The 26953-nt window shown below is 37.8% G+C and overlaps 2 protein-coding genes across 13 annotated transcripts in view; both read right to left on the reverse strand.

Moving 5' to 3' along the window:
• The window catches only part of LOC122083093 (G-box-binding factor 1-like), a 16235-nt gene extending 1681 nt beyond the window's left edge, over positions 1 to 14554 (reverse strand). The window contains exons 1-11 of one of the 12 annotated variants that reach the window (XM_042650774.1): positions 14436 to 14554; positions 11561 to 11708; positions 10655 to 10717; positions 10464 to 10556; positions 10273 to 10359; positions 9809 to 9975; positions 9632 to 9692; positions 9292 to 9340; positions 8923 to 9209; positions 5544 to 5621; positions 348 to 473 (exon numbers count right to left, since the gene is read on the reverse strand). In XM_042650774.1, the coding sequence (XP_042506708.1) occupies positions 348 to 473; positions 5544 to 5621; positions 8923 to 9209; positions 9292 to 9340; positions 9632 to 9692; positions 9809 to 9975; positions 10273 to 10359; positions 10464 to 10556; positions 10655 to 10717; positions 11561 to 11620 (1071 nt within the window). In that variant the 5' untranslated portion in view covers positions 11621 to 11708; positions 14436 to 14554. The other 11 variants (XM_042650775.1, XM_042650777.1, XM_042650773.1 and 8 more) reach the window with 11 other exon arrangements.
• Positions 14555 to 16252: 1698 nt separating this feature from the next.
• On the reverse strand, positions 16253 to 24448 carry LOC122083286 (eukaryotic translation initiation factor 2 subunit beta-like). The gene is made up of 10 exons (XM_042651038.1): positions 24206 to 24448; positions 23707 to 23753; positions 23288 to 23396; positions 23123 to 23178; positions 22953 to 23007; positions 22746 to 22837; positions 22093 to 22238; positions 19298 to 19440; positions 19053 to 19138; positions 16253 to 16534 (listed from the first exon to the last, which is right to left on the reverse strand). The coding sequence occupies exons 2-10, from the start codon at positions 23749 to 23751 to the stop codon at positions 16457 to 16459; spliced, it is 810 nt and encodes a 269-aa protein (XP_042506972.1). The 5' UTR covers positions 23752 to 23753; positions 24206 to 24448; the 3' UTR covers positions 16253 to 16456.
• Between the last annotated feature and the right edge of the window lie 2505 nt (positions 24449 to 26953).

The following is a 26953-nucleotide window of genomic DNA, read 5'->3' on the forward strand; positions in this document are numbered from 1 at the left end:
CCCCCCCCCCCCACCCCCCTAGAAAAGGAAAAAAAAAAAACTCAAATAGGTGACCCCCTTATATAGGATCTTCTCAAGCAAACAGTTGGTGAACCTTTTTCCCTTGTTGTTTATTAAGTAATGAATGCACATTTAAAATATATAAACAAAGTATGAGACAATAGGCTTTATGGAAACTCTGAGTAGACATGAATCGTTAAGAGTATAGTCTGAAGAAAGGTTATAATCAGCACTGCAGAGTTAATCTAATCACAAAAGAGATAAATATAAGACTAAGACAACTAGAAAAGTTACTGGGAAAAGAAAATATCAATAAACCCAAAAAAAAGGAGTATATAAAATCAAACCATTATGGAACTATTTTCAGATGTCAGCTTTGTGCATTCCTCAGCAAGCCTTTTCAGCTCATCTTTGAGTGCATTATTTTCATTCGACAGTGCCTCCACCTTCGATTGTAGCTCTTCACATTCAGCCTGGGAAAGAACATGACGAAATTCATCACACTAACACACACACAGAATGGAACAATGGACTCACACTTGGCAATATAACGTTATTAAAAAGTCATAAGTTTAAAGATTACTAAACCTCCATGCATCCCAAGTGACATTTTGGTTAAGTCAGCAGTCTAACAGAAGGAATACACAGAATGGAACAATGCGCTTCTGGTTTTTCTTGCTGTTGTTCATGGTATAAGGATAAAGCCACCACCATGAACTGTTTTTGTCCAAGGTGTCAAGTATTGGTATCAGGCAGTGTATTAAAAAGCTGGTTTTAAGATGCATTTCAAAGACATGCCAGGGAGACACTAGATACGCTTAACATATACATGTATATCCTTATATACATCCACAACATGTGTTTTAAGTATTGTGCAATAAAAAAAAAACTAAATATATTAATAGGTTAAAACCAATGTCAGGTTATCCATCTTCATGGCATCTATGTGATTCAAATTTTCATTGGCAAGTGCAATATCAAACCAATTAATAAGTAATAAAAAAATAATAATAATAAGCAAGAATATTTGAAAAAGAAAAATCTGTTAGTGTATTAGCATATTGTCTTAAAGTGATCCCTAAATGTTCAAACCAAGCAAGCCACATGCAAGCATAAACATAATACTAAGTATTAAGTAATATACTTAAAACGATAACCAATTTAAGGATGTAAACAGATCGGTTACAAATCGGATGTGATTGGATCTGGATATTCCTTGACCGGACACGGATACCCCTTAACGGATATGAATGCGGATCGACTCCATACTAGTACTCTACAACAACAACCAAAACCTTATCCCAACTAAATGGGGTTGGCTACATGGATCCGATATTGAAATTAGAAAATTTGCATTAAAGCTCATACTAGTACTCTACTAGTAACATATTAAACAAATCTGAAGTAGTATGTAACTATTAAATATTAATAATTACTTAGCAGAAAATATACATTATAGATCACAAATCATTCAAGATGATCAAATCTAGGTCCGCTTCTTCAGTTTAGATGTGATACTTGGCAAAAACAAGAAGAAATACCAAGCCTCAAGCAAAACAAAAAATCATTTTTTTTTTTACATACTTCGACCCACAACTTAGATGTTCGATCTCCACTTTTATGAGCTTTAATGCAAATTTTGTCTTGTCTAATAATTCCTCCTATGCCATTTTTGCGTGCAGATTGAATCCAATAAGGTTTTGACCAAACAATCATAGTAGTAAGAAGTTCTGTTTAAAAAACTGGGATTTCTGGGTTTTGGTAGCCTGTTTATCGACTGGATAGTCTTTATCGGTACCATATTAGATTGTATAGATACTGATCAGTTCTATAAATAAAATTTTTGTCACGGTTCTGTACCGTATTGACATGGTCAATGTTGATACGTATCGGTCCATATTGTATCAGTGTACTTGATCCATGGTTTTGTCCAACCACATTTAGAAAAGAAGAAAAAATTCCCTGCCATTCAGTGACTCCCTGTCCTAGCTCCCCAAAGAAAAGGAAAAGAAAATAGCAAACTTTGGGAAATTTTGAAAGAGAAGAACATCATGATGGAGGAATCTTCTCCTCCAATTGTATTCCTACCTCCAATAAACAGCTAAATGAAAGAAAGATCAAGCTAGCATCCTATTTTAAACCATCTTAAGTATTTTAGGATAGCAATGAACTCATATTCTGATATGTATTAGTAAATGGGGAATCCAGGAAAACCACTTCTCTATTGTATGAAAATACAACAACTCAGCCTTAACCCAACCAAGGGGTCGACTACATGGATCCTTTCCCTCCAATCAGCTCTATTTGAGACCATAATCTATTGTATGAAAATATTGATTAACTTTTCCTGATCAAAGGAGGACAAGATGTCCATTTACTTCAAAATAAAAAACTAAATGAAATAAAGCTAAAAACACGAATGTACAAGATCTTACAGCAGAAGCATACATAATAACTAACCACAAAAAAATGCATACATGATAAATTAGAAGCCAGGCCTACATAATAGTGACAGTGTCAATCAAGAGACCAACCCAACTGAGCTCAACCAACTAAACCTGAGACTGGAGTGCCTAGTTCATTAATTGGTCTGGTTTCAGTTTAGGTCTAAAGAAATTTTCAAATAATCAGTCAGTTTCAGTAAAAGGACCAATAAAACCGACGTTCTTGCCCAATCAGACCCATTAGAACCCAGTTGAACCAAAACCCGATTAAAGCCTGATCAAAACCCAAATCATTGCATAAATTTTGTTCATGTTTCATTTTTTCCTCACTTTTCCCACATATTCTGGTCAATTAATCAGTCTTGTCCCAATAGTGAACTGATTACCCAATACCACCTAGGAACCGGAGAAACTTTACCAAATAAAAATTTGGTTTCAGAATTGTGATAGGACCGCTGATCAGGTCTGGTCTGCTGCGATCTGGTCCCAAAGAGACCGACCAAATTGGCACCCCTACACAATAGCATCTAGGAATCACCATGATGCAGATTCTTCACCAAACTAGGCTTTCTTTATTAGGAATAAGCCTAGGGTTGTGTTATATATGTGTTGGGCCTTCAGTCCATGTGGTTTGGAGTGTATTGGGCCACTTTTATGGGTCTAAACTAGGGGTTCTAAGGTTGCACATGGGATTCACTGATTTGTTTCCTTTTTCTTTAGTTTCCTTTTTAGATGAGGTTATTTACTTTCTAATTTCAGTACCTAGTCAGTTTCTAATTTTCAGTCATAAGTTAGTTTCTATTTTCAGTTTTCGTATCTAAAGGACTTTCTATTTTGTAAGTTTCTATTTTCAGTTTTAGTAACTAGGTGAGTTTCTAATTTTTAGTTTCCTATTTCAGTTTTTGAAAACTAAAGTTAGTTTCTATTTTATGTAACCCCCATCATTATTATAAATTAAGGAAGGACTCTCATTAGGAGTCAGACGATTTAATGAATGAAAAGAAGCTATGTTGCTGTTTGCTCTTATGAGTGTGTTGTGTGTTTTATCACAGTGGAAGGGAGTGGTGTTTGATCCATTCAACACTCTGCAGCGTGAAGTCCGAGTGGTCTCTTCAAGTTTTATCTTTCTTCTTTCCAAATTTTATTTCAAGCATCTGTTACTGTTCAGAATACCAGCATATCAGGTAAGTAATCTGAACTTTCTGCAATTTCTGGGTTTTAAGAGTTCCAGATTTTCTCCACCGACCTGTACTGATCTAAGGGACCAGCCATCTGATGGCTTTGAATTTCTGGTCGAGTGTTACCCCTGCTGAAAGAAAGAATCGATTCCAATTTTAGAGTAATCAGGCCAGGGGATTGTTTGATATATTAAATCTCTCTAATCTGGTCAATCTCTGTTCTAACCCACTTCTGTCCAGAATTCTGGTTCGAATGTTCCAGCTATTGATGCATTAAAATTGGTAGCCGTTGTTCATGGTTCAGCCTCTGTTATTGGACCACTAAGCCTCTGTTTTTCCTGACCTCTATTCAGCTACAGAAATTCTGAAACTCTGAGATCGATAGGGCTGATCTGTGTTAATTGATTTCTGTCTCCTAGTGCACTGTAGTGACCAGAATGGTGGTCGACTAGTGTGGTTTATTTTCTGTTGATCTTTTGACAAGTGGTTTATGTTTATAAGGTGGAGTGAACCTAGTTGATACCCTTGCTAATCCCTGTGATTTGTTTATGCTGATCTAACCAATAGCACTGTCTTGTTGAGGTCGATACATCACTGTTCCAGATCTGAAGTATTTTTTTATATGCTTGAATTGTTCTACTTCTGTCCTCTGGTTTGTCCTGCTGTTTATTGTAATCTGATTAGCTATATTAAGGTTTGTGTTGGTTATGGTTGTTCTTTGGTTTAAAAGTTCCTGCAGTTTTGGGTCGAGTTGGGTGTCCAATCTAGTCCTACATTACACCACCAGAGTAGATGTCACCATTTTAAATCAAAGATTAATTCTCATTCAGGTCAATCAACACTACTGATTTTTCAGCAGATGCTACAATCAAAGTGATGCAGTTAGGGGTGTCAAATCAAGCCAATTGGGCTTTGGAAGACTTTATTTTGGCCCACAGTTGGGTACAATCCTTGGACTTTTTATTTTTTGGTTTATAGATGTAATGGGCCTAATTTGTAAGCTTATAAAGTGGGGTTAAAGTTAGTATACGGGATTAGTAGTTAGATTAGGATACTTGATAGCTTCTAAGAGTTCTGTTTTAAGCCTACTTGCTTTAAGTCGGTATAAGAGAGCGATTAGGAGTAATTTTATGAGTCAATTTAAGAATTTCAGAAGGTACCCCTAGAGAATGCCAGCAAGCAATGGGTTTCTGTTCTGAACATTCTTACATTTTCAAAATTCAAACTTGAATCCTGTTTCCTGTTTTCCTACTACCAGCTGATTTCAGTTTAATCAATTTTCAAATTCTGTTTTTAATTCCATAGTTGCCATGGTGTTTAGGTGATCCGAGGCGTTGAAGGGTGCGTCAAGGTGATCAAGGCATCACCTTGAAAACTATGTTTAAGTCTGATCTCAATTCGCAGATTTCTGACTATCACTAGGCTTGTTATTTGGTATTGAAATAAATCTCTAACCTGGTTTGTCTGAACCTTCTATTGATTCTCAGATTTGAGGATTCCTTCTTCAAGTGGGAATCATCAGATTCTAAGAATCTGACCACTGGATCAGTCCTAACTCCTAAATCATGATATTATATTCCCCCACCCAATTAGAGCCTATGATCAAAATTTTGTATGAACCATATTACTTGATTCTTTTTTATTAAAATTATTTGAATTCTGGTTTTATTCCTTACGCGTGATCCTGTTGCAAGCTTATCTCCCACTGGATCTCACTGGTTCGAGATCACCACTGCATTACAAAGAGGGACCAACTTCATCATTTTTCAAAAAGGAAATTATTTTTGCACACTGTTGGGTTAACAGGAGAGAGAGGGATCTTTATTTAGGGCGAGATGAGTACGAAAAAAAATGACAAAAACATGAAGAGGAAAAGAAGAGGAAAATTTCAGGCTATTAGACTAAAAAAATAAATGAACACCTGTTTACGTAATCTTGACCTTCTAGCTGATTCCCGATTAGATTGCTTTCTCCTCTGCTTCTTCAGTTCACGTTCATCCTTGCCAAGTAAAAGTTACAAGTCAGTGAAAGTAAAATGATAAAATTAAAACCAAGTAAATATTGAAAGAAGAAGCACCCAAAAATGTCTATATGACTTCATTAAAAAAAAATTCAAATTTTGAAGCTGAGTAGATGTACTGATGGTCACAAAAACCAATGGGATGGGGAAACAAAAGATGACAAGTGAACCCCCCCCCCACCTACCGGATTAAATAATTGTAAAATATGCATCAAAAGAGATTCAAAAGACGAGATACAAGTACCTCAAAACAGCCAATATTCCTCAAATTGGAACAGAGTAAATTAAAATGAGAATAGCAATCACACATACATTAAAGGGTAATTTACAGCGCCACCCCCCTAGAGAATGCCACTATTAGAGAGACACCCCCTGCTTAATACCAAATTGCGTTCACACCCCCGACCGTCAGTCTCTGTTACAGAATATACCTTAAATGCTGATATCAGTTGGTTTTTTTTTTTTTTTTTAAAGACCAAAATACCCTGGCTTTCTTTCACTCTATGCTTCCATTTCTTCTCCACTGGAACAATTCTCTCAGGTCGGTTGGACTGGCCTCCCTCTGCCATGGTTTCGCTAGCAGGAGATTCCAGCTCCAAGGAACTTCCTTCAACAAAGCAGATTCGCTACTCCACCACAATCTCTTCTCCCACTGCTTCTAAAGTCCAGAGGACTCCAGGTCGATTGATTTATGCGAACGAGTGGCACACAGCCCGAACGGCTGAAGGAGTCAGAGCTGTGCATTGGCTGATATTTAGGTTCATGAGCGCTTCATCCTCGTTGTATCCATTTTCCACAGATTCCCATAGGTCATGCTTGCTCTTCACCCCGACTGTTTGCCAGAGAATACATGGCTGTGTCTGTTATATACCGGCACTAGTACAGGCAAAGGGATCTCAAATGGTGGCACTCATTTGCTAAGGCTATCACACTCTCATCTGCATCAAATATGTAAACAGGTCAAGAATTCAAAGCCAACATTAGATGAAAGGAATAAAGGCCCACATATAAACATTGAAATATTTAACATTCATCCCATTAGCAAATCTGACAGGTTTTGCTCACCTGTTATGAGGACACAACTACACAAGACCAAGGCCCTCAGATCTGGACATCCAAGTGCCAGCCTCATCACTCCATCAGTTACACCCTCACACCAACCCAGATTCAAAGACTGTAACTGATTGCAATTACAAGCAATGGCCTGCACAGGGAGAAAAATGAGTGAATAAAGACCCCACATGTTCAGAGGCAAAAGAACCTAAAATATCATTCCCTGTTCAAGACAGAATACCATGTACCTGCAGAGCTCTGTCAGATGCAGCTCTTACACATCCACAAAGATTTAAGAACTTTTAAGTTTCTGCAGAAGCCAGTAAGATATGCAAGGGCAGCATCACTCAAGGCCGAACAACCACTGATGCTGAGCTTGGTAAGGTTAGGACATCCATGAGCTAATGCATATAAGGAGCGATCAGTGAGCTTGAAGCTTTGGCTGAGATCCAAGTCTTGCAGATCATGGCAGAAGTTTGCAATGGTCTCAACCGCATTATCCTGAAGCTGTGTTTTATTTTGACGTAAGGTTAAAGTTCGTAGTTCACTGAACTTGGGGTTAAGTGACAGCACAATGTTCTTGTTCATTTCCTGCTGTTGCTAACAGAAATTCCACCTCCGCCGCCGTCTCTGAGTACTTGTCGGAATCCATTATCGATTTCAGACTCAGAGAGCTCGCTGTGGAGAGTGGAAGGCCACGCAAGCCCTCTGTTCCCGATTCCGATCTCCTCGACCTTTCTCAAATTTTCAATGACTTTCTCTGCAGGATGGAGATATGTGTTTTACTCAAAAAGGTTAAATTGTCATTTCAAAGCCTCACTTAACAGAGACTGACGGTAGGGGGTGTGAACGCAAACAAGGGGTGTCTCTCTAATAGTGGCATTCTCTAGGGGGTGGCGCTATAAATTACCCTGCATTAAATACAGCTAGCCCTCACCTCACACATAAATAAAAAATAAAAAATAAATAAAAAAAAAACCACCCTAAAGATGGACATTTAACTTCGAAAAAAGAAAAAGAAAAGACCTACAATGTGTCCATACTTTCAGAACACTAGTATCCGTACATGTAAATTTGGATCAGAAAACGGTTATTTTTTTCACTGACCTTTTCCTAGAGTACGTATTCCATTGATCCACATGTATACTGTAGTGGATTCACCTCCACGGACCCTTTGGAAAAAATGAGTTGGCCAGAGGACCCCAAAAAACGACGACGAAGGATTCATGCAAACCATGAAGCCTCGACTCACAAAGGATTCATGAAAACCTGTAGCTTTGACAAATGTCAATGTATCATGAAGGTGTAACAGGGCAACCAATTGAGTTGCCAAGGCCCCAAATCGGTGTTTTGATAACCCAAAAAAAAAGGACGAAAAATGACAAGTTTCCAATCACATTAACTTTGCACCAATGGTCAACATAAGTTCCTATCTCTTTGCCTTATTTACAAATGTGCTGAGTATGCATAGATAGCTGAAGGTTCCAGAATGTATAATACAGTTTTGATAGAAGGAAATGGATGGAGTATAAAGGCCAAATAAAAATATATAGTTGCTGAACTAAAACAGATTTTATGGAATGTAACGTTGTAAGGTGGTACATAAAAAAAAAAAGAAAAAGTACCATAGTGTAGAAACAAAGGATTGGTTAAGCTCGATAAACAATATACATCCTAAAGCAGCCATTGTCTTAATCTTAGTTCAACCATCCATAAGGAGGGGACCAGAATGAAAAGAGGGTTACCTATAGAAATAGGTAAATAGCCTACGGTGGATGGATATGAGAGCTGAGAGATGCATTTAGAGAGCTGAGTGATCAGAGTACATTGTTAAATTCAAGGGAAATTTTTGGTTTACACTAATATGACCAGTGGTGTACTTTTGGAGCAAAATGTGGGGCAACCAATAAAAAATATATATATAAAACATGTGCAGCTATAATACAGATGGTACAATTTATGTGTGACAAGAGCAGAAAGGTTAGAATCCAAATGAATGATTCATACTGGAAAAATATAATTTAAAGCAATGTCAGAAACTTAGGGGAGCAACGAATGACAAGATCAGGGAAAGTTGTAAGATGGCTCAATCATGCGTGATTACAACTGATTACACGAATGGGAAGTTGTGAAGTGCATGTTATAGGTGCCAAAAAAATAGAATAGAAGCCCAAATAGAAGACATGACTGCATATAAAATGCATAATGCAGCAAATAGATCTCTTACTTGAATCCAGAGGTGTTCAGCTACAAACCCCTCCCGTCCAACCACTGGTGCTGGAGCCACCGCTGGTGAGACACCAGATGCATTTGATCCAGTCTTCATGGGCACACCTCCAGAGGATGTATTCCAAAGGTCCATTCCTATGTTCAAATTAGTTGCAGGTATAGCTACCACAGACTTTCCTGGCACCGAAACTTGGACATTTGTAGCCGGTTGCTCCCTTGCACTGAAAGATGATTCAACAGCTGCACCACTGTATTGAGCCGTGTTGGCGTTCTGTGCGTTTGCACCTGAGAGAATCCTTCAAGTAACAAAACTAATACATTTAATTAATAAAAGGTAGAGTGAAAATACTTCAGATGAGAATGGTACCATCTGCAAGCATCTGGTCGAAGCTCCTCTTCTTCTTCCCAGTAAGCTCCTGAAGAGAAGAATCACATTGAGAATTTGGCAAGAAAAGTTTAACATGAGTAAGAAATTGATAGCTGCTGAAGCACTGGCAGCCACGGGGAGCCTTAAACAGACAGAAATATCTCGCACAGTTGTCAAATTTGACATGCCTAGTCAATGAAAGCTTTCAATCTTCTATTTAATAAGATGGGTTCAGATTTGTACACGCAGCCGCGCCAAAGCCAGTTATATCAGCCAATTTCTTTAGCCTGAAGAAAGGAATCAACAACTGAAAAATATTAAAAAGAAAGCAAACACATACTTGCTGGTTAGTATTCTGATCACTTGCAGCTGATGTACCATCACTTCCACTTTCAGCACTACTTATATTTACAAAGAAAGTAATTTCAAAAGTTAGTTGATAAAAGCACATAAAACAGAGTATGGCAAATAGAAATCTAGGTTGAAGCCTCATATACAGAAGTTCAAACTAAACCACCTTGATGAAGGACCATCGTTTTCAGAACCAGAAGCAGCCTTCCCTCTTTCTCTAGGCTTGCCACCAGTATTTCCCAAACTTTCATTTGATTTCTTCGTTGAAGTCCGGTCTTTTCCATCAGGGGCATTTCCTTCCACCTCTGCAGCTGTTGGTGGTGCACCCTGAGACTGCAGAGAAAAGCTTAGAGAAGCACAGGTACAGATTATTGTCAGAAATTAATAAGTGCCCTTCCAAGGCATAATGGTAGTTTCTATTATTTCTCCTTCCAACAAATAGTTAATGAAAAAGAGGAACTAGACAAGTAGTCTTCCAACATTTCTTGAAATCTTAATAGGAAAACAAGGGGGGAACAGGGGAGAGAGAGAGAGAGAGGAAGAGCATAATGGATTCCGACATCAGGTATTAAATGAGATCATAACATAACAAGAAAAATGTAAAATAAGTCAAAAGGAGATCATGCTCACCATAGCCATGTTAGGATGAGCGTAAAGTCCTCCATGAGGATATAGAGCAGGATATGGAAGTGGAGTACCATATGGTGGTATTACATGCTGAAAGACGTGAAGGAAAAGCAAATAAGAATCTTTCTCCTTTCAAATCATATGATATAAACATGAAGTTCACTTTATAGTCTCAGATGGATGGAAATTTTCACCTGACTTCCCCAAAGATAAGGATGGGGAGTTGGAGAAGAAGAAACAGGTGAGGTGAAAAAGGGACGTGTAGTAGCACCAAGACCATAGTATGCCTATTCAAAAGGCTAAGCCATGAGCTACTAAAAGAATTCAACCAGACACTGAATAAAATAATTCAGGGGGAAAAGAAAAAAGAAGGTAAGCTCAACACATTTTCATCAGAAACCTGCAAAGGACTTGACCAATTAGGATACAAAGGCGTTGTAGGTGTCTCCTGTAAATTAAGGAAGAACTGTCAAAAAAAGAAAATTGAGAGAGAGAGAGAGAGAGCAAGAGAGAGAGAGAAAGAGATTAAAGTATTGGTATCGGTTGCCGTATCGGTCAACCAAAATTAAGATACGTATCCGAAGGTATCGTATCATATCGGAGATACGTTAAGATACGCTAAAGATATGCACATAAATGGATATGAAACACCTTTTTAAACACTTTTGCATAAAAAATTTATTAAAAAAAGCTATTGATAACATGTATTATATATAAACACTAAATTGAGGGTATCACACTAAGAATTCAATGTTTGTAGTTATCCCATAAATGTTAAATCCTTATTCCCAACCTTCCTTTCCACTTTAGTTAGAGAGAAATATGGCTGACAGCAACTTTGGAACAAGAACCCCTCAAAAAATCGTGTTTTTTGAAAAAATACCCATCTTGGCCATTATATGACCGTAGCGCACTGTATCAGTACATACCGATACTCACCGATACGTATTGATCGATACATACCGATACTCATCGATACGTACTGATACTCATCGATACATACCGATCGATACATACAAATACTCACCGATATGTACTGATACATATCGAAACGTATATTTCACCTCGATTTTATATTTTTCATAAAGTATCAATACGTATCAATAGTGTATTGGTGCATATCGGTATGTATCGTAGGGTATATATCGATACGAAAGGATTTTAAAAACTCCATGTATCGTATCAGTCGGCTAAATTTAAGATACGTATCGGAGGGTATCGTATCGGTATCGGAGATACTTTAAACCATGAGAAAGAGAGAGAAAGAGATTGGGGGGGTTGGAGGGAGAACCTGAGTTGAAGCAGTTGGTTTTGAGGGCCTAGCATGTGTATTTTCATCCCCCGAGCCCATTTTTCTCCGTAGCACAACACTTCTAGCCTCTTTAGACACAATATTTTATCAGCAGATCTCCTCGATCATCAAAGATTTCAAGAAACACCTGGAATGATCAAACCAGGTAATAGTCATTTAGTCATTGGGTAATTTCAGTTTAGAGCCAATTATTCATCATTAGTAATGTTGTTTAGCGGCAAACAGATTGCAGCACATAAAGTGTAGATTGTTCTATTACCCAACAATATTGATATTTTCCAAAAGTAGATTCATGGCATCTAGTTCTTGCATTGAGCTAAGCAAATTCTATTGGAAGCTGGAAACAGGGAATAATCCAAACATAAAATTAATTTAGACAAGATTGCTCAAAGTTTTATTGTATAATAAGTGACTCCTTAGTCAGACCATGATTTAGGTCCATAGGTTAGTCATACCATGTTTTATGTCTATGGGATGAATTTATATGGTAAATAAGATATTTTTGTCTCATATACCTTCGAACTTCATCTAACTGCCAAATTTCTGGCACTTTACCAAACTAAGTCCAATACTCAGGTTTTCATCATTCCAGAATTTTCTCTATCAGTAATCACAGTGATGAAGCAATCCCTTTAGTCCATATTGATGAAGTTAAGACACTTAGAAGACTTGCAACAAAACCCTCCCATCTTTTGCCAAATTTTTTGGGCTGTGTTTAATAGGCCACAATGGATTGTTCCACAATTTCAGTTTTGATATTTCATCTTGATCCATGTCATTCAGAAAATTAAAAAAAAAAAACTCAAGGATTTACAAATGTTCAAGCAGAGATTTTCATGATTTTCCTTGTTTCAGCATTACATTTGAATCTTACTGAACTTCTTCTCTTCAAAACTTTTTTACATCTCAAATTCCTCTAAAAGCTAGAGATTTTTTATGCTCACTTGAATTTGATAGAAGATAGCCATTGTTCAGATGAGAATACACAGCATTGCATTAGAACCATAGAAATGAGTTGAATCTGTGTGGGGCTCATGTGAAACCTTTTCTGGGTCATGAGGCATATGTGGTGCCAAAGAACATCAAAAGTTGCACAGGACAACTGGATTAGTAGGGGATTTTTTTTTTTTTCCAACTTAGTTAATTTTCTGTGGGCAAAAAGGATACTTTTGTCATATTGTGCATTGGATTTGAACCTAATAAATTCTAGTATCATTTTGGGTTAGTTTTAGATTGTCAAATTTTTGCTCCCTCTTACCCTGCCAATCATGGCTGTGAAAAAGCCTTCCTTTGTTTCTGGCTACGAAAGGAAGTGATTCTTGTCTTGAACTGCTATTTCTTTTTTTGTGTACAAACACAAGCCTAGGGGAGCCGTGGAAGGAAACAAGGAAGAGTAGTACAACAAAGACTTAAGTTGTTTCTATTTTATCTTAAAAAGTCAAAATTGAATCTGAATACTATTTCCATCATTTTTTTCCTAGGCCAAGTTTCTAAATTTAAAACTAGTCCATTTTTTACTTTGTTAAGTAGTATAATGAGTGCAGCACTTCTCAGTGTCACCGATTCCAAGTTTCATCTAGAGACAAAGTGGTACCATGATTATTGATTGATCCCAAGGGCCATTACCCAGTGCTGGTAGAAGCTTATGTGGGGGTCCTAGGAGGGGGCAAGTTTGGAGACGCTCCTAACTGTCAGGCATTTGGCACAAAATGGCCGCACTCAAGACTCGCACCTGGTCATTTGCCCCGGCAGTCTGAACCGTTTACCATTGCTCTAGGCAATGGCCTCTTACCATTGCTCTAGGCAATGGCCTCTGCTCCTATAGAACTCTCCAAATCCCATTAAATCATGTGTACCATCAATTAGGTTCTAGGAATTATGCAACCCCCAAACTCAGTTTTAATCCTGACCACTTCAAGAACTCATTGCAGAATCTTAAAATTTTATGTAACAAATGTCAGAGTTGGGTTTTGCTCCCTAAAACACAGGTGCTCGAATCCAGTAAGCATAAACAGAGAGGAAAATGCATGAATACCAAAGCATAAACAGAGAGGAAATATGATATCCGAGAGACATGTATTTGCATCCATCATCAAAACCACGCCAATACAATCCTTTTAGATCAAAGAACAACAGGAAACATTACAGCATCGTTCAACCTAATTTATGATAGAACAGTTTGAAGATAAATACAACACCATCCAGAGATCCACAGAAAGTATACTGTAATAAATCATTAAAAGGTAGAAATGACCCACTATTTAAAATGACAATCTAAAAGAAATAAACCATCCATTCCAACAAGACAAAAGAAACCCAGAATACCCACATCTGATAAACCATAGGAGAGCTGATATAAGCATCACAAACTCAATTCCATTGAAAAGTTGAAAAGCTGCAAGGGAGGGAGCAGGAAGGTGCCATTTACAACCACCCTCTCACCCCCTCCCCACTCCACCCCCACCCTACTCCCACGGAGACAATCAAAAACAAGAGAAAGAAAAAAACACTAGTGAATGTACACGACAGATAAATCCAGCTCCAAGAATCAAGAACAGAGAGAGTGACCCGTTTTCATGGCGTGAAAAGAAACAAAGGAGTGAGGTGGAAGTCCAGGTTGGACAGACAGTAGAGCCAGAGAGTGAGTCCCAGTTTCTGGAGGTAAGCACAGCGGCCGACACTATACACTAGCTGTGAACCTGTGCAGATTTCCTTCGCGTCTTACTATTAAAATGGTTCATTAAAATGAGATTTGTTCTTGCATTATAGTTTCAGAACACGACGGTTCAGAGGCCGGAGTACCGGACAGAGAGAGACAGAGAGACCGGGAGGAGATGGAGACAAAGGTGTAAACCTGTAATTCTGTTTGCTTTGCTCCTCAGCTGCTTCTCCGTGCTACGTGTCTCGCCGTCTACACGTTACCACCTCCTCTGACCAATAGACTTCTAGAAGTAGCAGTGTATTAGGGTTTCATTGGACACCTGGCTAACCAATGCATTGACAGTTGTCAAATACTAATTGGGATTGGCATTTTAGGTTCCTTACCAAGATAGAGATAAGACTTCAACTTTTCAAATTCCAATAACCCCACCACTTTTTTTTTTTTTTGGATGAACAATAACCCCACCACATCTACCTCCACCTTGCCGGCCCCTACCACCGTGGTGGGTCCCGTTGACAACTACTGGATAAACTAAAGTGGAACTGAACTTGTAGTAATGATTCCTTTTCACATGATCATACTTTACTTGACTAAAGAAGCCAACTCAAGCTTTTAGAGTAACGGAGCCCACAGCTGGAGGACCATGGTACATGGTGCTTCCAGTTCCACGTCGGACGGATTTTGGGGGACATTGATGTAGATGTAGTATCTGCTCCGTCCCACTAAACATATTTTTTAAATATACTATCCGTTTTCTGATAAGGAGAGAGATAGGTTGGCTATCGTACGCCTGAAGATCAATATGCTCAAGACCACGGTTTTCATGTTATTCTTTTTTTTTTTTAGATGGAGAGGAAAGTAGATAACAGTTAGAAAGGAACTTGAGATCTCTGGTGAGCATGAATCTTTCTGCACCACAGCTTAACAATTCTGCTAGTTGGGTCTTCAATTTTGATCGCAACTTTTTCTATATTAACATACTAGAAGAGTAAGTAGATCTTTCCCACTTTGTTATATGTAGCATGCTGGTGCCAATTGTTGGTACACCAAATCTTGTAACACTCCAAGAACAGAGAGATCGATGCTTGCGAGACGTAAAATTCATGTGCTTTTGATTGCGTGGCCCTTACACCAACACAAGAACCAGAATGAGAGTGCAGAGTTATCAACATGGAAGGGTTTTTTGATTTTATAGGAGGCGGGATAATAAATTCATGTTCTCCTATTACTGAGTGCATGGGCCACAACATTCTTCTTCCCAATACTCATACAAGGACTTCTCAAGTCTACAAATCAATCTTAAATTATTATAAGAAAATTTATCTCCAAAATTTTTCAAGTGATCCAATACAATATTCACATATACGATTAAACACATTAACGTCTAATATCAGGATACCTGACAGCACTAAATGTGAACAGTTTAAGATATAAATTTGTCGCAAACCTAATTCCTACAATATCATGAAAATCAATAGATCTTTAGTAGTGGTGGCAGATGATTTAACTATTCAGATATCGTATTTAGGATGTGAACTCTTTTTTGTTAAATTAATTGAAGTTTTTCTTTTGCATGAAAATAAAAAAATTATATATATCGTTTAACTATTAAAATTAGGTTTGATAGGCACACCAATTCCAACAATATGACCAATGGTTGGATTCCATTCGTCATTTCCAAACAACCAAGGCAGCGTCTCAAAGTGGTCCAGATTTCTTCGGGTGTCTCTATGGTGATCTGGGTTACTACTGCCTGTGGAAATACGTGTTTATGCTCACTGGCCGTTGCCGTCGGGTTCGTTAGGTTATAAAAGAATGCAAGTTAAAATGGCAGGTGGTTCCATTCTCTCTCTCTCTCTCTCTAGTCTGTACATTGAACTTCGAATGGACAAAGTTTCACATGTAGATGTAGTAGCCCCACCTGATCTATCACTGCCACTTGACAAATCTAGACATGAACATTGTTCATAAGAAATCCATATTCCGGTCCTCAGATAAGCCTATCTAAATCACCATAAACAAAAAATGCAATCAAATACCAAATAGAAAGACATTAAGAATCTAATTCTCAACCTAAATTCAGGAAAAATCACAAGGGATAGACAACCAATTCAGCACAAGAATTGAGTTTCTTGCCTTAACATAATATGATCCCCAGGAAATGGGGGTGGGACCAAAAGTAAGGGAGGGGGAAATAAAAGAGCCAGCCTAGATCATGTCCCAGCCTTCCTACGTCCAACACGCGCAACAAATCCAGCCTTGATTTGAGCAACGGACCGTCCAGAACCACACTGCAAATAAGAGTTTGATTAGAAAGAAGATATTTCATCAATTCCAAACTTTTTTTATGGGCCAAAAATGGCAAAAAGAAGTTGACCATGCAAAGATTGCCTTTTATTGTAGACATAAAGCAGCAGTATTGGATTATCTAAGAAATTCTAATAGATCACATTAAAACATAATATTCAGGCTGGCATCAGGCATTCAGGCCTCAGCTGGATTGCAGATATCTTCTTATCATAGCTGACTCAGCTGGATTTCAGATATCTTCTTATCATATTGCTAACTGAATCAATCAATCTAATAAAAAATGCAAATCACCAATTCACCATTGACCTCCCCAGCACCATAAAACAATAAGAAAAGTTCTTGATGACATCTTCATTCTATGGACAATCTCAAAATTCGGATAAGAATGCCCTATGCATGTCAATTAAGTCCTAGCAATATATGATAGCAAGTTTGCACAAGATTTACTTCACATATGAAGGTTGTCCACGTGCTTAGTGATGAAGACATTTATGTGTGAAATCTAGGATAGTAAAACATACATTTTACATATTCAGAATGGAGCTACCTTGGGTTTCTCTCTTTTTACAGATTTTATATTTTCAAGGCCTTAAGGACTATCGGGCGTTATATCTCCAATTTTACATGTAAAGAGGTCATGTTTCTTTTCATGGTTGCAAAGAGGACGAAATTCTAAACAAGATAAACGTGTTCAATTAAAAGTATACATTCGTTTGGTCAACCATACAAGTGATTATTCTTTTCGGACCAGAAAAAGAATAATGGATCAGAACTGAACCGAGATGCAGAATCAGCCCGTCTGCAGTTGTCCCAGGGGTACAAGGAATATTCCAAATGCCAACAAGGATCGATGGACCACACCCTTAAGTGATTGCAGATTCATTTTTAGTAACAACTACCTAGCGTTGGTGTGTTATGGTGTGCAATATCCCTTTCTTATTAGGAGGTCTCAAGTTCGAAACTCTTGGCTACCATTTTTTAGAGATTTTTTTTGAAAGATTTTCTCTCTTCTACTCATCACTTAAAGCAAGGTCGGCTAAGAGGGTTGTGCGCAAGGAGAAAAAAAAAGGAAAGAAAAATAAAGAAATAAAGAAAAGAAAAAGAAAAGACAATGGCATGGAAGGAATTTTCCATTAAAATAGAATATTGTCCAAATCCAAGCAAGAAAAATCGGCCAAAGGGGTTTCTTGCCCAAGAAGAGAGAAAAATAAAAAAAGGGAGAAAAATAGGAAAAAAAAGGCGAGAAAATTTGTGGGAGATTCTCTCTCCACATGTTTTCTCTCTTCTCTCTCCTCCACCTCATCAACAAGATAAAAAAAAAATCTTTTTTTTTAGAAGCTAAAATCGTTAGCTTCCCTCCTCCATTCTCTATATATAATAGAATCAACACAAGGGAGGAGGCACTTCATTCTTCTTCTGGGGTTTTTTTTAGTTGCTCTCTCTCTCTCTCATTAGTTTTAGTTCTTCTTTGTTTTTGCTTTAATCACTTTTGTAATAGTTTTTTTTTTTTTTTTTTTTTTTCCAATTAATGCAAACTCCTTATTTTATCCTTTTAGTTTATGATTTATGCAATTGAGTTGTAATTTTTAAGTTATAGTTCTAGGCTTAGATCTAGGTGACAAGATCACGAGCCATGGAGCATCTTTTTTTCAAGTTCAGTTTTTTTTTCAAGATTTGTTTTCTCCAGGCCTAGAAATTTCAGATTTGGTTCATTCTAGATCTGGTTTTTAGGGTTGGCAGTATCTCAAATCACCCAAGCTTTCAAGTTTAAGCATTGATTCAGGTAGGGAGGTTTCTTCAATAGTCTTCTCTCCCCCTTCTCATTCCCTCCTCTGACTACCATTTCTTTATTAATTTAGGATTTTAATTTCAGTCATTACATTATTGTTATCCCTTTCAACCAAGGTTCTTTCAACCAAGGTTCATGACTAGTGTATGTATTGGCTTTGCCCCTCCTAGCCATAGAACCCATCATTTTATTATTTTTATTTTAATTGTTTCCTTTTTCCTAAAGCCAAGTAGAGTAACCCTTGTAAGAGTGACTCTCTGGTCAAGTAGGGAAGCTCATATTATGATGCATCCCTCGGGCTAAGTAGATAAACCTACTTGTGAACCTCTCTCTAACTTTATCCCCTTTTTTTTTTACTTTTTTTATTTCAGCATTTTTTTCCTTCATTGCTTTTTAATTGCATGGGGTATTTATTTTCAGTTATTTATTTATTTAATTTTAATTGCGTGGCTTGCATATTTAAATTCTTAGATGAATGGTTAGGACGTTATTTTAGATACATATGTTTAGAGCGGTAATTAGAATTAGATCACAACCATTAATTGGTCCATTTTCACATTATTAAAAGAAGCAAAAAAATAAAATGGCTGCTCTCCCTGTGTTCGACCCGTAGCTACACTGATCTGTACGCTTGTGGTTACATTTTAAATCCTAACACTTAGATTGAACCAGGTTGTGATTTCATGAGAACAAATAAAGATATTGGTTACCTGCTCGCATCTGAGAAAGAATAAACGGTTCTCCTTTGAAAGAATTGTGTCGGGACTTTTGCATCCATTGCATATGACGTATTCATCTGGAAAAAAGATGAGTAACGGTTAAGAGAGAAATGAAAAAACGAGTTATCAACAGGAAAGAAAGTAAAAGTGCCTCAGAATTTTCCTTACCACTAAAGAAAAAATCTGAAGTTACCATGCATTTAGCTAACCTTTAATAAGATAGTAAAGAAACTTACTGATATATCTTCGCAGAATCCCTTCAAAATTCTTAGGAGCAAATCTTCCCTTAACAACCAATCTTTGTTGCCCATCAAGAGATCCACTAGTTCCCATTTCAGCCAAAAGAAAATTCATGACGTGCTCTGGCTGCCTATGCATCCTGAAATGAAAGAAAATTCTAATATTAAATATGAGGAACATAAGATCAAGGATAAAGACAAATAGACCGGAAACTCATATTAAATAAGAATTAAAACTCCAGTTCTCGTCAGAATTTATGCATTTAAAAAAAAAAAAAAGGATGCATTTTACCACATCAATGGCAATAAGCAAACACTAGTATAAATTCACTTCAATTTGCATCACAGAAACTACAATAATTTTCAGTATGCAGCCCACCAAAATATCTCATTCAACTTAAGTGAAATAAATCCCAGCCCAAAGCAATAAACTCAACTCAATGTTTGAGAGTTAAAAACAATAAGCTCCCCAGGGCATTATAACATGATTTCTAGTTAATCTTCTTGTGAGGCACATCTTCGCTTCAAACTGCACACAAGATTATGTCAGTGGAGTTTAAACAAATATGTCGTATGTATATCTCTGTGAATAGTATCACGCCTTACCATCTACGACATCTACGAAGTATCATTACCATAATGCAGTGCTAATCTTGAACTAGTGATATCCAGCGGGAGATAGCTCGCGACATGATCGCAGTTAAGGAATGAAACCAGAATTTCAAAAAATTTTAAGAACGAGGGATCAGATTCAACCAAATTCTGGTCAAATGCTCTAATTGGATGGGAGGATATAACATCAGAAATCAGGATTCATCCATTGGTCAGATTCTTTGAATCTGAAAATTCCTAGGAATTTCAAATCTAAGAATTGATGAAAGGTTCAGACAGCCAGATTAGAGATTGATTTCAGCACCAAATAACAAGTCTAATGATAGTCAGAAATCTGAAATCAGATTTAGAAAACAGAACTCAAAACCAATTGCAAAGTATGGAAGCAGAATTGAAATCCAATAGTTAGATTTGAAGTTTGAGATAATATCTATTTGGAGTAGGAATCAAGAAACCATAAAAGAGCGGATTTTTATGCTAAGAACATAATCAAACTACAAATTGATATGAAGAGAAAAGAGAATTAGAAGAAATCAAAGATGGAATTCAAGAGAATCAGAAGTACAAAGAACAGAAAAGAGAGGAAAGATCACACCTGATTTTAGAGATGAAAAGAACTAGAGGAGGAGGAGGAGGGAGATCAAGTCTTAAAACTTCAATCCCATTTGCACAGGTCAACAGTACAAAAAAACTCTTGAAAAAATCAAATTTCTTTACTCAAATCACTACTAATCCCAGGAATAGTTGGGTACTTTGAGAGTAATTAGAGAGATTCAAATCTGAGATAGAATTTCTACAAAACAGTAAAAATGAGATTACTTTTAATCCAACGGTTGAATTGAACTCAAATCAGAATCGAGTATTACTCTAGGTAGGTCCAACAAAACCCCCAAATTGGAAATCAATCGGATGGTTAGATAGGGTGTAATTCACACTAGATCTGAAATCCCAAAAGTGTCAGGTTTGGTAATTTATAAGTAGCACACAAATTAAGGTTCAGAACAACTCCAGATCTGGGTCGAGTGGAGGCCTAGATGTGGCCTTTGATTTCCCAAATTTTTGGTGAAATCAGATTAATGGATCAGGCTCAATAATTAAATCAATATATACTGAAATAGGATGCAAAACACAGTATCCGCAGTCTTATAAAATCAGAGATTGAACACTGAACTGGTCTTACCTGATGTGTGAAGTATGGTAGTAGTTAAAAGATCAAACAACCCTATTGATAATGAGAACAAACACAATCCAACAACCTTGGTTGATCGACAATACTCAAACAGTATGTGTATGGCGGTAATACAGGGGAATGGGAAGAAGAACTCAAGATACAACCTCTCTCAGGTCAGGGTATCCCACCCACACTGCTTCTCAAAGAGCTTCAGGCAAAAGGCACTCAATAACTTCAATATTCAAATCGTGTGGACTGTGGAGGGGAGGCTTTGAGCCTTACATTGTTTTTATAGAACTAAAAAAATTAGAATCCTATTCGAACTAAGAAACTGGAAATCAAATCATATTTCGATATTACAATGTACTGAAATAAAGACATGTGCTGAAATAAAAGACAACTAAATAATTAATATTCCTACATCTAATTAGTTCACGTGAGCTAGCTAAACACCCAGCCAGCTGGCTGGTTCAACCACCAGGGGTTAGGTCCATAGTTGGACCTCTGTGCAGTTGCTGCCTGGTTCTTCTTGCGGCAATATTTTAGCCAAGTAAATCTATCTACATCACCAACCTTCTAACGCAAATACCCAAGTCTAGATTACATCTAGGCTTCCATACGTGATCAATGTCTAACGCAAGCATCTCTTTTCTAATGCCAAGAAAATGTTGCCAATGACCGTTCAATATTCATATGTATCACCCTCTCCTTCACTTTCATGTTCAGCGAGTATTTAAATTTTTTATTTTCTTCATAATTCATGAAATCACTCAACTCATTTGAAGCTTCCAATTCAGCAGGTATTTTGTTGACATAACCGTGCAATGTCCAGAGTTATGTCCCCCGCTCCCTCAATGTTGTTTTCATGAATTAATGCAACTTTTTCTATAGAAGTGATACCAAATACATTATAAACATCCACAACTGTAACAGCAATCAGCAGCCATAAAGAAAGGGAAGTTCTGATAAAAGAGAATGATAAAGCAGTGTTTAGGGAGCCCAATCATACGTCTTGCATAGATCCATAAAGTTCACAAAGACAGTTTTTTTTGTGCCTTCACGGAGTACTTGTGGTGGCCTCATCACCGTCCTACGTCTATCTCCTGCAAGCTCAGGATTATTCTCACGCAAGATGTTGAACACCCTGCCTAAAAGCTGCATCCATTAGAAAAATATACATTAATAAACAAAATTAAAAAGCATAAGCTTCTATATAGAAAAATAACCACTGGTAATTAAAAGAAAAAGTACAGACCTCAAAACCCATCAGCCCCATGCAAGTGAAATGAAAAAATGGGTGATTGAAGAAATTGAGTATAAAATGCTGGGACTAACAGTACTTAAAAACACTACTAACATTTGTGAGAGAGAGAGAGAGAGAGAAACAGAAGTGAGTTATAACAACATATGCATGGCTCAAAGTGAGAAATCAATGAGAAAGAAACTACTGAAAATTATAACTGACTTATCAAATGCCAATAATTGCTAAATCTAAGAAGTGTAAGGTATCGTAAACTTAATCAAAACCTGATAGTAAAAGATAATGACACACACAGGAGGTACTAGGGGGCAAAAGAAAAGAATAACCATAAGCAGGGGAGGTTCTTGAATAAAAAAAGCTAGAATTCTGCTTTTATAAATACTGGAAAAAAAAAATCAAACCTCTTCATATTCATAATCTCGGTCACTTCCCTCCCAAGGATAACGTTGTCCAAGTACAATCCCTTCTCCTTCTTCATCCTCACCTACATGGTCTGAATAGAGAAAAAAATCAAAGGAATTAATGTCTAAATAAAATAAGGCCATAATATTATGATCAAATTAGTAACAAACTTTAGAGTTGAAACAAATAGGAATGAGAGCACATACCATTCAAATCTTCACCAGCATCCCCATTTTCATCATTCAATGTATCAGTTTCTACCTGCAACAACAGTACTCCAGATATTACTTACCACTTTCTGTCTAAGAGTAGTCAAAATAATAAGGTGCTAAAATGCAATTGCATTCGTATTCAGGTGGAAAACATGCTGACTTACAGCTTTCTTCTTCTTTTTCTTCATGCCGGCAAAAGTATTTTCAACTCCATCAGACACTGCATGTGAAGAACCTTATGAGTCTCCAAAAAGGAGCAGTGTAAAAAACATCAGGTCTTAATGAAATCTATTCAAAAGTAAACTTGTGATCATCAATTTCAAATGTACCAGACAAATTTTCTGTTTTCTCAGCCAAATTCTCCACTGCATCATCAGCAGGATCTTGAATAACAACCTTCTTCTTCTTCTTCTTCTTTGTAGGATCGAATGGGGCAAGCTGCAAAAGAGGTATTCACAGACCATTGAGAGTGAATTTTGACAAACATGACATACTACTCATCAATATTCAGCCCAAATTTTTGAAAAAGAAGAAGAATGGCTAGTTTTCCACTACAATTGCTTTTTGAAATTCCTTTCCATTACGATTTATTCAGATAGCTGGGTATATCAATTTATCAACTAATCAGACAAATAAAACTTTACAATGCAACCAACAACATGCCCAAACCCAACTACACACAAATACAAAAGACAGTATTGTGATTCCCACTACATTCCATATCATCTCAAACAGATCAGGAACTTACCTCTGCCACCTCATCCTTCACGTCAACAGGAGTTCCGTCCGTCATAGCTGCTCCAAATTCCAGAAAAGGCAAGATGCAAGTCAGAAATAATGCCCATTACTTTAGAACAAGACCAAAATAATCAGAATGGGAATTGTTAAATACTGGACGCATGACTAAAACAGAACAGAACACAATCATCGAAAGTGAAAAAGTGAGAATCCTAAATCCTAATATATCGCCATAACAGGAACAGAAACAAGCATAACGCTCTTCCACACGAATAGCAAACCCTAAAGCATTACCTGGAAAGAGACAGAGGGGGAAATCCAGGAAGAGAGAGAGAGAGAGAGAAGGGGGATAGAAATCGATGCATGGCAGGCGAGCGGGCGGGCGGCAGAAAGTGTGTTATGGTTACAGAGACGGTGTCACGGTGGAGAGGGAGAGAGAGAGAGAGAGAGAGAGAGAGGAGGTTCAGAGGTTCGCTTGTCTCTGGCACGAGATGAAAAGAAAGACTAACCTGAATGAGCGAGGCTACTATGGGCGTGCGGAGAAGGCAGTGAACAGCGTCCGACGGCAAAAGCGAGGGGCGAGGGGCGAGGGTGAGGCAGAGCAGTCTGGAACGGCGAGTGGCGTTAGGGTTTGATATTAGCAGGAAAGGGGCAAAGTAACGATTCACAAGGGCGAGAGACAGTACGGTCAGGACTCAGAACTCAGGACTCAGGACTCAGGCCACAGGTGTTATCTCTTGAAATGATCGCTGGAATTTTAGCGTTTTAACTGGATTTAGAAACCCGACAAACCTCTATTTTTTTTTTTTTTGGGGTAAAAAGCCCCTAAGGGGGGAAAAACTAACAAGCTCCAAGTGGGTACAAATCTCAAAAATCCAACAAATCCTCACGAATCAACCGCCCATTTAGAAATAGAATTGGTAAAAATATTCTCCGCCCCATATACATTACGAAAACAACAAGAATCAAATCTTGCTTGGAGGATCTTTATATCTTCGACAACTGTGGAAATCTCAATAGATGGAAGGTACAACAAGGTACGACTCAAGCATCAAGCATCTAATCGGTGTGAGGCAATCTAAATGGAAAACAACATGACAATAACTAGCATGGAGAGCTACGTTTACAACCATCCGAAGAGCTAGGGCTCCCCCACAGGTGCTGAAGAGGGTGCCACATGATCAATGGTGATGAAATACAACTCCCTCTTAACAGATAGACAAATACACCCCAAGCCCAAAGCTTGGCCTAGAAGAGACGGAAGCATCAGACAACACACGGATAGACTCCGAAAGCTCACCAGAAGAGGAAGGAGATATCCCATGGATCAGAGAGAGGGCTGCCTCCACATTCCTATTAACAATAGAAATCCAATCATTGAAAGGAGGTTTTAAAGCTTCTGGTATTTCTCATCTTCCAAATCTCCCAAACAATAATAGCATGAGAAATAAAGCTCATTTGTTGTTCTTTCTTTGTCAAACCAGGGAATTTACCCCATTTAATAATCCATTCATAGATAGGCACAAAGGGAGTTAGGAGAGGATTTCATAGTCATAGAAGAGGCAAACCATGCTTGTTGAGCTGAGGGGCACTCAAAAAGGGCATGTTCCACCATCTCAAGCACCTGCCCACATTGCAAGCACAAATCTACTAGAACAATATTTCTTCTCTTGAGATTCACTATCACACTTAAAGCATTCAAGCAAGCCTTCCAAAGAAAAGATTGCACTTTGGAGGGAGTCTTAGAATTCCATATAATGTTCTACACTGATGTGGGAATGCAAGAGATCCTACTATTGGAGCTTGAGAGAGAGATAGCTAGAGAAGACCCCAACCTATAGGCTGATTTGACTGAGAATATGCCCTTAGGATGGGCCCCCAACAAATCTGATCCTGATAGCCTCCGCCTCAAAAGGTTGAAAAGGCCTTCTCAACTTATCCACCCTCAACTGAGCTTGGGGAGAGATAAGATCCACCATCCACCAATCTGAACAATCTGCGAGGTCTAGGAGATTGAATCATATAACCTTCAAGGGTAGGCACCCATGGATCATCCCAAATTTGTGTAGACCAACCATTTGCCACAATCCACAAGGTCCCTTTCACCAATAACTTTATGCCCTTTAAGATACTCTTCTAAGCCCATGAGGGCTTTTCACCTACTGGGGCCATCTTGAAGTCAAAATAAGGAAAGTAGATACTTATAATCAATCATAGTCCACACGAGGTTTGGCTTGTTTAAAAGCTGCCATCCCAGCTTTGCCAATATGGCCTCATTCTGAATGACAAGGTCACAAATTCCCAACTCTCCTTCAAGCTTCGGCCTGCTAAGAACTTCCCAACTAACCCAATGAATCTTCCTTTCATGCTGCTTTTGCCCCCATAAGAATCTACAGAATGTCTTGTTCAGGTCTGATAACAAGCATACAGGCAAAGAAAAGTGAGCCCTAGAAAATGAGGGAATAGCTAAAGCCATCAACTTAATAAGAATTTCTCTTCTTGCAAGGGAGTGAAGCTTCTTCTTCCATCCCAATTCCTATTAAGAGTTCTATCCTGTAATTCTTAAAAGACTTCCTTCTTGTTCCTGCCAATCAATGAAGGGAGACCAAGATACTTCCTTGAATTAGCATATACTGCGAACATCCAAAATCTTTGAAAAAATACGCTTCAGCCTAGTAGGAGTATTCAGACTGAAGGTGGCACAAGATTTATGACCATTTATAGTTTGGCCAAATGCCCCATAATATATACATAATAGATTCCTCAGACTCCTTACAAAGTCATGCTCAACTTTCACGAAGATGAGGCAGTTATTAGTAAAAAAGAATGTGTGATTTTAGGGCTTTGTCGCTTCACCTGGATACCACGTAACCTTGCCAAAGACATTGTGCCAACAAGAAGAGAGGTGAGGCATTTCGTACACAAAATAAAGAGACTAGGCGAAAGAGGATCACCTTGATGGAGTAATAGGAGACTATGCTGACTGTTGATACAATGATATATAAGTTGTACCTATTTGTCACAATATCCCAACTTACTCAAAATAACAGAGAGGAAGTCTCACTCAATATGGTCTTAAGCTTTCCTCATATCAAGGTTAAATGCACCACTTAAAGCAGTTAAGCATTAGTGCTGCAATTTTTGTGAGGAAATGGCATAATTCTATTATAATAGGGGTGTTATTGTTCAATTAATAAAGTTACCAAAAATAGGTTCAAAATGGCCTGATCCTCTATGTTTCTGAAATCCACCCACCC

Source organism: Macadamia integrifolia, chromosome 7, assembly GCF_013358625.1.
Source record: "Macadamia integrifolia cultivar HAES 741 chromosome 7, SCU_Mint_v3, whole genome shotgun sequence".
Classification (NCBI taxonomy): Eukaryota; Viridiplantae; Streptophyta; class Magnoliopsida; order Proteales; family Proteaceae; genus Macadamia; species Macadamia integrifolia.